At 41.3% G+C, this 9,115-nt stretch overlaps 1 protein-coding gene across 9 annotated transcripts in view; it reads right to left on the reverse strand.

The window, feature by feature from the left end:
- The window catches only part of mettl22 (methyltransferase 22, Kin17 lysine), a 75,370-nt gene extending 66,523 nt beyond the window's left edge, over positions 1 to 8,847 (reverse strand). For 2 of the 9 annotated variants that reach the window (XR_007571642.1, XR_007571640.1), the window contains exons 1-3: positions 8,484 to 8,825; positions 5,716 to 5,882; positions 2,341 to 2,554 (exon numbers count right to left, since the gene is read on the reverse strand). Coding sequence is in view for 1 of the 9 variants with exons in the window: in XM_050070277.1 (XP_049926234.1) it covers positions 2,341 to 2,554; positions 5,716 to 5,821 (320 nt within the window). In the remaining 8 variants the exon portion in view is untranslated. The other 7 variants (XR_007571635.1, XM_050070277.1, XR_007571638.1 and 4 more) reach the window with 6 other exon arrangements.
- Between the last annotated feature and the right edge of the window lie 268 nt (positions 8,848 to 9,115).

Genomic DNA, 9,115 nt, shown 5'->3' on the forward strand with positions numbered 1-9,115 from the left:
AGCTGCTAAACTGGATTTAACGGCGATGCAGCTGGGCGTGCACGACGACGGAGACATTTTAAACGGGCAATGCTCGCTTGTTTTCGGCACCCCCGAGGCATGGATACTAATGACGTCAGATTCTGGGTGAGTCGTTGATCTCTACTGATTGGTTAGGGANGCAGCTGGGCGTGCACGACGACGGAGACATTTTAAACGGGCAATGCTCGCTTGTTTTCGGCACCCCCGAGGCATGGATACTAATGACGTCAGATTCTGGGTGAGTCGTTGATCTCTACTGATTGGTTAGGGAAAAAATCAAATTCCCTCCCCCTTGTAAATTGCCTTCAATGGAAGCCATGTCAGACTGAAGGTTCTGGGAGCTCACTCAGGCTATATATATGTATGTATGTATGTATGTATGTATGTATATACACTTCCATCCATCCATCCATTTTCTAACCACTTATCCTCTTGAGGGTCGCGGGGGGGCTGGAGTCTATCCCAGCTGACAGTGGGCGAGAGGCAGGGTACACCCTGAACAGGTTGCCAAACTATCGCAGGGCTGACATGTAGAGAAAGACAACCATTCACACTCACATTCACACCTACGGACAATTTTGTGTCACCAATTAACCTATCCCCAATCTGCATTTCTTTGGACTGTGGGAGGAAGCCGGAGTACCCAGAGAGAACCCACGCTGACACGAGGAGAACATGCTAACTCCGCACAGAAAGGCTCCCACACCCGGGATCAAACCAGGAACCCTTTTGCTGTGTGGCGACAGTTCTAACCACCACACCACCGTGTCGCCCCTGTATATACACATTAGGCTGAAAATGTCAAAGAAGTTTTGTAAATGAGGATGAGAGACCTGAAAGAATAACTCATCACATATCAGAACTAGGTGTGTTTGAGGCTGTGACAATCATACAATCAAATACAGAGCTCTCTCCATCTTGAACCAGTGGGTGCGTTCCTATCAACCTGTTATTCTGTACATAAAAAAACCTGAGTAGATGTGGTCAAATATTCGACAAAAACAACAACAAAAAAAAACAACCAAACTCAGACTACTGCAATAGCCTGGATTAGCGTTGTCACCTCCTCCACTCTATGGAGCCCCTACGGCTGTGTGCTCAGCCCTCTTTTGTTCACGCTGTACACCCATTAATGTAATCCCCAACACAGAGAGAACTCTGCTGTAAAGTTTTCAGACAAGACCACCATCATTAGCTAGATTTCAGACATCAATGAGACATCTAGCAGGGTGGTGCTTAGAGAACAACCTACTGCTCAACATCAGCAAAACCAAGAAGATGATCATTGACTCAATAAAAAGGAGGCATAGACACACAACCCTGTCTGCATCAGTGGATCTGAGATGGAGCAAGTGTGTCAGTGTGCTGTGAAGTGCACTTCTGGGTCTTTGGTACAGACAGCTGCAGACGTGATGCAGTGGCACGGAAGAGGAGAAACTTTCCACTGTAAGGCCGCAAAATAGCATTATCTTATCCTCTGCTTGGAAATGGTGAATTTACAACTCACAGGTATTTAATACGACACAGTCTCTGGATTTTGTTTGATATCCAGTTTCAGCAAAAAATGTTGCACATTTCCAATCCATCGTTAATGCAGTTAGCTTGTTTACTATGTTACATGAATGCTGCTGACACACTGAACGTCCCACTGGGATCTGAACACTTCAGTCAGATAGACCTCACCAGTCATTTACTTTACTATGGTACCAAAAATAGTCTGGTGTTACTCTACGGTGTTTTATGTGACATATTCAGAGTGGTTTCATCATCATCCAACTAAATAGCAACGCATACTCTATACCAATGTCACATATAGCCAAGTGATACCTAAACGTAAAGTAAGTCTCGGCCGATGGTGAGTTTTTGGGTAGTATTTTCAATGTTTTTATATTTTCCATTGTAAGATTGCAGAATATTGTTTACATCCCACGCCACTGACATTTTACTGTCTCACCATCTCCGACACTTTCGGTACCGTTTCATCTCATATGGTATGAAGTAGCCGACTTCACTCATGGTTCTGATGCTGTCGCTCGTAATTAACACCTCAGCCTCTTTCACATGAACACACTCATGGCTGGATAGGAAAAACCAGAGTCATTTGAACTAGTTGGTAGCCAGCTTCATAGTACCGGTTATCCACATGGCGAATGTGACCGGTTAGTCAAGCCAGATAACACAAAAGATAGCCTGGGTAAGTTGAACTGGCTTTGTGGTACAGGCCTCTGGTCTGGTTTCAAACTATAACCATTATGGCACACACCCTCACAGAACAGCCCACCTTTTTTTAAACTGTTAACTGAACAAGATTTTCCATACCGATGCATGATGTCAAGGTCTCCGTCCTCATCCAAAAATGGTTCCACATTTCCTTTCCCGCATTCCTCTCCATCTTTTCCTTGTGCGACTTTTGTATCTTTTCCCCCATCTTCCTTTTTTTTATCGTATTCCTCCACCTCCTTCAAACCTTTCCCTGGATCATTTCTGTCATGCCTTTCACCATCTGACATGATCTTGAATTTAGAGATGAAGACTAAATGGATGAACACAGCAAAGTTAGAAAATTAGTGAAAATATATACAAAAGAAATGAACACACAAAATGGAAAAGGGACATTGAATGTTTTATTCCTGCACACCACAAACTGATTTCATCATTGTTCATCTGAGGGGCTTTAATCATCATCAAACAGTTAAAGCTTTAGAAAGTCGAATTAGAAGGCTTGATTCTGTTTTATGTCATTGTCATAATTATCACTTTCTGGATGCTGAAATAGTTTCTTTTTACCAACATTTACTATTTTGATATATATAGCAAAATGTGTATACTGAAAAATAATTCCTACGATTAGATTGATTTCAACATGATTATTTAGTTTCAAACAAAGTGACTGTAAATTGATATGAAATCCTGCACACTGTCGATCACAATGTGTTAAATAACTAGAGGTCTGTTAGTGAATTTTCTACTTTTACCCCAAAAGCAGAGAGGGGGTGGAATGTCATTCAGGAAATATTGTTTATACTCTGTTAATGATGTCTCGATCAGGTACTCTGATATTGGGTATCTTCTGATACAGAGTCCAAACTGATACTTACATTGAACTTAATGTTGATTAAATATCTGACAGAATAAACAAACAGCTGTAGACTACATAATTTGGCACACCTTGTTTTTCACAAACCTCTCAATCCAGACACTGGGGGTTATTAGTAAATGGTTTCATCATTTAGTATATAAAACATCACATAATAGTAAAAAGTGTCCACCCCAGTCTCCCAAGTTTAGGCTGACATCTTAAATGTCTTAATTTGCTTTAACAACCATCAAAAATCCTAAAAATGCTGACTTTACAATTATATCGAACAAAGAAAAGGATAAAATAATCCCACTGGAGAAGCTGAAGGCAGAGAATTTTGCCCCTTTTCTTTAAAAAAAGGACAAAACAGTTATCAAACAGCTGCCAATTAATTGTCTTATGATCAACTATTTGACAAATAGTTGCATTCAACACTATTAAAAGTTGTGGATAGTACCAATGGAAACATTCCTTACTGTCCCCATTTTTGGTCTCCCCTCTGTTGGGGTACCTAGCACACAGATCAGGTACTAAAAGGGGGAGCTAGAAACACTGCAGTCCGTTGATTGGTCAATAGAGGATGGTCACTCTTACTAAGGGCTGAGTTTTGGCTGGTTTTGAAGCTTATGTTCAAGTCTTACATACATTAGTAAACTATAAAATGAAAGGATGTTTTTCTGCCTCAATGCATGAGTTGACAGCGTGAATCCATCAACACACCTTAAATTTCGATATGAATGACAACTTTGACCATTCTATTAGTTTATTGTCTCTCCTGGATGACCTGAGTTTCAAACATTTAAAAATATATATATTAATTTTGACCGGGTTATGTGAACTGCATATATTCTAATACTCACTTGAAGGAAGAAAAAAAAAACAAAAGCATTGTGGAGTGTCATTCCTGTGGGCTCTGGCAACACTAAACCCCTGCGCTTGCCAGAGAAGGACTTAGCCCAGCGAGAGACGCTCTAACTGCAGCCTGTTCTATTTTGTCCTGAAAATGTCAGTGTGCAACCCCATCTGTGGACGATAAATGAGGTGCAGACATCTAGGGCTGTAGTCAACCAAAGAAAATCTTGGTCGTCTAAAGTTGCACGTAATCTTCAACTAATCGATTAGTCGTGGGGGGAAAAAATCTGCATGTTATTTTTACTTCTGCGGTGGTGTCTGTGTCACTCTGCAGTTACACCTCCAAAACACTAGTCGGCGGTGGAAGACTGGTTCGGTGGTGGAGGACTGTGTTAAGTGCTGTAAAGTTTAGTTCAAATCAAACTTTATTTATATAGTTGATTCAAAACACACATTAAACATGGCTTAATGGAGACAATCTCAAACACAAGTATGCAAATTGGCGTCACTATAAATCGCAGAACTGACAGAAAATACTTGTCTTTATCTGGACACATTTCCCCCACCAATACAACATGCTAACGTTATTAGCACAAGTCTATGGCATTTTACATTGTATAAACTAGCCAAGCAACTGGCGAGCTTTTCCTCTTCTCATATGAAACCAGGGACAACAGCAACACGTAACAAAGGTAATTTTGGTACATAATTTGGCTCCATTACAACTCACAACATTCACCGACAAAACAACTGTCTTATACTAAACACGTTTTCCAAGCAAATACAACATGCTAACGTTATTAGCGCCAGCCTATGGCATTTTACATTGTATAAATTAGCCTAGCGACGAGCGGAGAATTCCTCTGTTCATGAAGCCAGGATGAATCCCAAAGTATAAATCCCTGAAGGATAAATCACACACAAGACTTAAAATGCTATTTTAGTGGAGGCTTTATTGTCTTCACAATTTATTGTTTCTTATCTGTGAAATACAAGTAAATACAAGCTTTGTTTCCACTGAGGGAAATAGTTTCAGCTTACAGAAACAGACAGAAGGGCTGCGTCACCGCGACGCTGAACGTCAGGGTGGGCGAATCCAACTTTCTGTCAACAACTTAGCCTGTCCCCCCGCCGCAGGAAATAATAGATTCATCCTGGAAAGCTATTGATGTAGCACTTTTCTCTTTATGAAAGTAACACAGCGATTATTCGACTAATGAGAATTTGGTCGGATGAGAGCATAGTGACCAAATAATCGACTAGTCGACTAGTCGACCAGGAGACTACAGCCCTACAGACATTCTCCCTCCCCTCCCAGTGATGAGGAAATACATTGAGAGCTGGACAAAGCAGTGAGGAACAACAAACTTGCCCACATTAAAGAGAACTGTTTGCGGTGGAAACCCTAAAGCGACCTAGCGTCTAGCTACCATGTCTGAAGGGTTACTTTTGGTTCCAAAGGTACTATATCAACAGTGTTTGGTGGAAGTGGGGCTTTAGTGATGTGATAAATTATAAATTTAAATTATGGCCACGATAAGGAAGACAGTTTAACTGGGAGTATGGGACTTTTGAAAATGACATGATGCAGTATTAAAATGGGATTTTCATGTTGTGATCTTGATTCTGACAAAGATTCATGACTGAAAAATGTCTCTCATAACCTCAGTGCTGACTGGGTACTGGAGTTCAACCTTTTCATTCACAGGATTTCATTTTACACTTAGTACGGAGTGTAAAACTTAAGATGGAATCATACACACCGGGCTGTCCAACACCATTGAGGCGTGTCATAAGGTGGTGTTCGTTGGGCAGAAGCATGTGAATATCAGACAGCACAGTATCATGCTGGAAAGTGATCTGGTCCATGGCTCATCATTCATGGTATAGAACAGCAGGGCAGTAATCTGCTTCCCAACACCTGGGGAGACTGGGCGCGCACACACACACACACACACACACACACACACACACACACACACAGCCTAATTTGTAAAGAATATATAAAACAGACACAGCAGACTTGTTTGTGTTAGTTTTGGTATCAGAAATCAGATTGTGAGAATTTTAAGTGACCACAGAAAAAGAGGTAACCCAGCAGTCCAAACTGCGTTTTACAACTAGAGCTGCTAGCAAGATAACAAGACTTGAGTGTTGGGGCCATACTTAAGCCATTTAAAGTCCTCTTTGGCCTCAAAATGGATGATGGCTACAAAGGGCTAACTTACAGAGGGGTAAGTTCACTATTTTTTTTTTTTTGTCAAAAATATGGCTTTTTCAATATATATCAATTCTGAGTATTTGGAATGGTTTGAATACTTGTTTTCTGTGGTATCGAGACACTGCTGAGAAAGTCTGCTCCGGCCAGTGGGCGGTGCTGAGTTTTCACCAGACTGTTTCCAACATGGTGGCTGGGTCACAAACTTTCTCGTGTTACAGCTCAACAGTACACTCAAATATGTTTCTGAAAACATTTGAGGAAAGAAATAGACAATGCAGTAACAAAATCTTGATTCATATTTGATCAGTGCTGCCTAGTTTGACGGTTTGACCGCAGTTCACAAGCTGTCACTGACATGATTGTCCCAATAGTCTCTGATTGTCAGCTGAGTTAGAAACTCCTCAGCTCTAATTTATTATTTCTGGTACGGCACAGTAGATTATAGTGAATACCATTAGAGGCAGTAGGAGGAGGAGAAGGAACATGATATTTTTTGCAACAGAGTATCTGTCTCTTCTTTCAGAATATAGTGACAGTTTCAGTAATATTATGTAGATGTAAGGGTATTGGTATTGGCATTGTAATTTTTTAAATGATACCCAGCCCTACTCTGGAGACACTAAATCAAGCTTGAATGATTTTGTGTTTTCGTTCACATTTGTACATACTTGGGGTTACTGAAGTGAGAATACTATCACTGTATTCATTGACTTTAATCACGTTTGGTTGAGGAGGTGATTCAGAGGTTCCTGTCATTGACCTCTTTCTTCATGCATGTGTAGGTGAGAATTGACGGGGTGTGTGATACTGTGCTGCTCCCACACAGACAGAGCCAGGGAAGCTCACATTACACTGACTCTGACAGTGTGTGGTTTTAAATAGAGCGGTTGTCAACTCCTCTCTCCCCTCCAACACAAACAGGCAGGTGATAGCTATTACTTTTTAGATAGACAGAAAATATAGACAGATAGATATGTTATTAATCCCGAGGGAAATTAAGGCACCCAGTGGCCTATTACACAACACATACAAAAACGGAGATACACACAGTGACAGAAAATATAAGTGTAAGAATAAAAACAAAAGAATAAAAATAAACAGCAGTGATATGATAGTCATGTCCAAGGACTACTACAGTAGATGTGCTGATGATGGTAGTGCAAATTTAGGTGGTTGACACTGCAGGTATTGAAATGTAAGGCTGTAAGAGCAGTGCAGGAGTAATAAATACTTTGCTTTGGATAATATAAATGCAATGGAAGATACATATATATACAAATATCAATGCAAATACAGATTTTTTTTGTAGAAAGCAAAAACTGTGTTGAATAAGGAATGTTGGAAAATATAAAATATAAAATGCACAGAAGGTTAAATATATGAAATACTATCACGGGTGAACATCTAAAGAAATACAAATGCAAACTGTGCAAGGTTTTATTTTAATCTCTTATTTTATTCAAAATCCAAACTACATCATTGATTTATTAACTGAGAGATGTTTTTTACAGGGATAGAGACATGAGCCCAGATACATAAAACGCATGTGTACGCATTGAGAGAAGTAGCCTATGCATTCGCATTCTCATCCACAGATTTATAAAGCCGTACGTGCGCCTGAATCTGTTTATAAATCACAATAAATGTGGAACTGGGCGCATGTGCATGAGCCTCATTTCCATTTCCTGTTCCAGTGCGTTTTTAACAACTGTGTCGCATCGGCGAGGTTCTTCAACGGTGTCAGAACAGCTGTCATTACGCACGGCCATTACGCACGGCTATGGCCATAGCGTCCGCACCATTAACTCATTAAGTTTCTGCAAAACATAATCACGGTAACATGTCAGTCATCATCATTATTAAACGTAATACGGATGTTATTAACTGTTCGCAATGAGAACAAATCTAAAAAGCTCTCTCTGAAAATGTTCCATAATTTCATCACTGTTGTCATTTAACCACTAACTGTCCACCCGCGCAAAGTTCCACAAGACCCGATGTTACTGGATTATTCCTGAAGGGAAATTACTAATGTGCAACACCGATCAATCCGAACCCCGCATTGCACAACACATCTGTTGGAAACTGATGATCATATTCATGACTGAGGACTGACCTCGCTGAACACTGGACTTCAAACTTAACGTTAACGTTTCACCTCCGCAGCAGGAAGTTCCCACGATGTCCGGTGGATAGCGCTCTGAACTAACGTTAGGTGGTGGATCTTTAGCCTACTCCTTTCAAATGTGTAGAAGAAACCAAACAAAATGCAGCTACGAGATGTTTTTGGAAATAAATGTCATACCCTACCTCTCCCGTAGCAGCTGCAGGAGGAACCACTTTACGCTCGTCCCCATTAGTCATTTGTGCACCCTCGTAAATCGTCCGGACTGCAAAAGTAAAAAATGTGGCTTCCGTTCCGCTAAAATCAAAGTGGGTTCCAAACGGTCCCAAGACACAGAAGCCGTTTCGCAATACACAAGTTCAGCAGTTTGGACTTGTGGACGTGGCAAGTTCGGACGGGAGTACACTCATTTCTGCTTTTGGAACAGGAGCGAACTTGAAGGCCCATGTATGCTCAACGTTAAATACGGATCCGCATACGGACGGAGCCTTCTGTCCGTGCTCCGCGTTCATTTCGTCCGTGGGTGCGTCCCAAGTCTCTTAAATTATTGCTAGTGCTACTGCTAGCCGACTTTGCTAGCTGTTTACCCCCCCCCCCCCNAAGTTCGGACGGGAGTACACTCATTTCTGCTTTTGGAACAGGAGCGAACTTGAAGGCCCATGTATGCTCAACGTTAAATACGGATCCGCATACGGACGGAGCCTTCTGTCCGTGCTCCGCGTTCATTTCGTCCGTGGGTGCGTCCCAAGTCTCTTAAATTATTGCTAGTGCTACTGCTAGCCGACTTTGCTAGCTGTTTACCCCCCCCCCCCCCCCC

Source organism: Epinephelus moara, chromosome 18 (assembly GCF_006386435.1).
Source record: "Epinephelus moara isolate mb chromosome 18, YSFRI_EMoa_1.0, whole genome shotgun sequence".
NCBI classification, from domain to species: Eukaryota; Metazoa; Chordata; class Actinopteri; order Perciformes; family Serranidae; genus Epinephelus; species Epinephelus moara.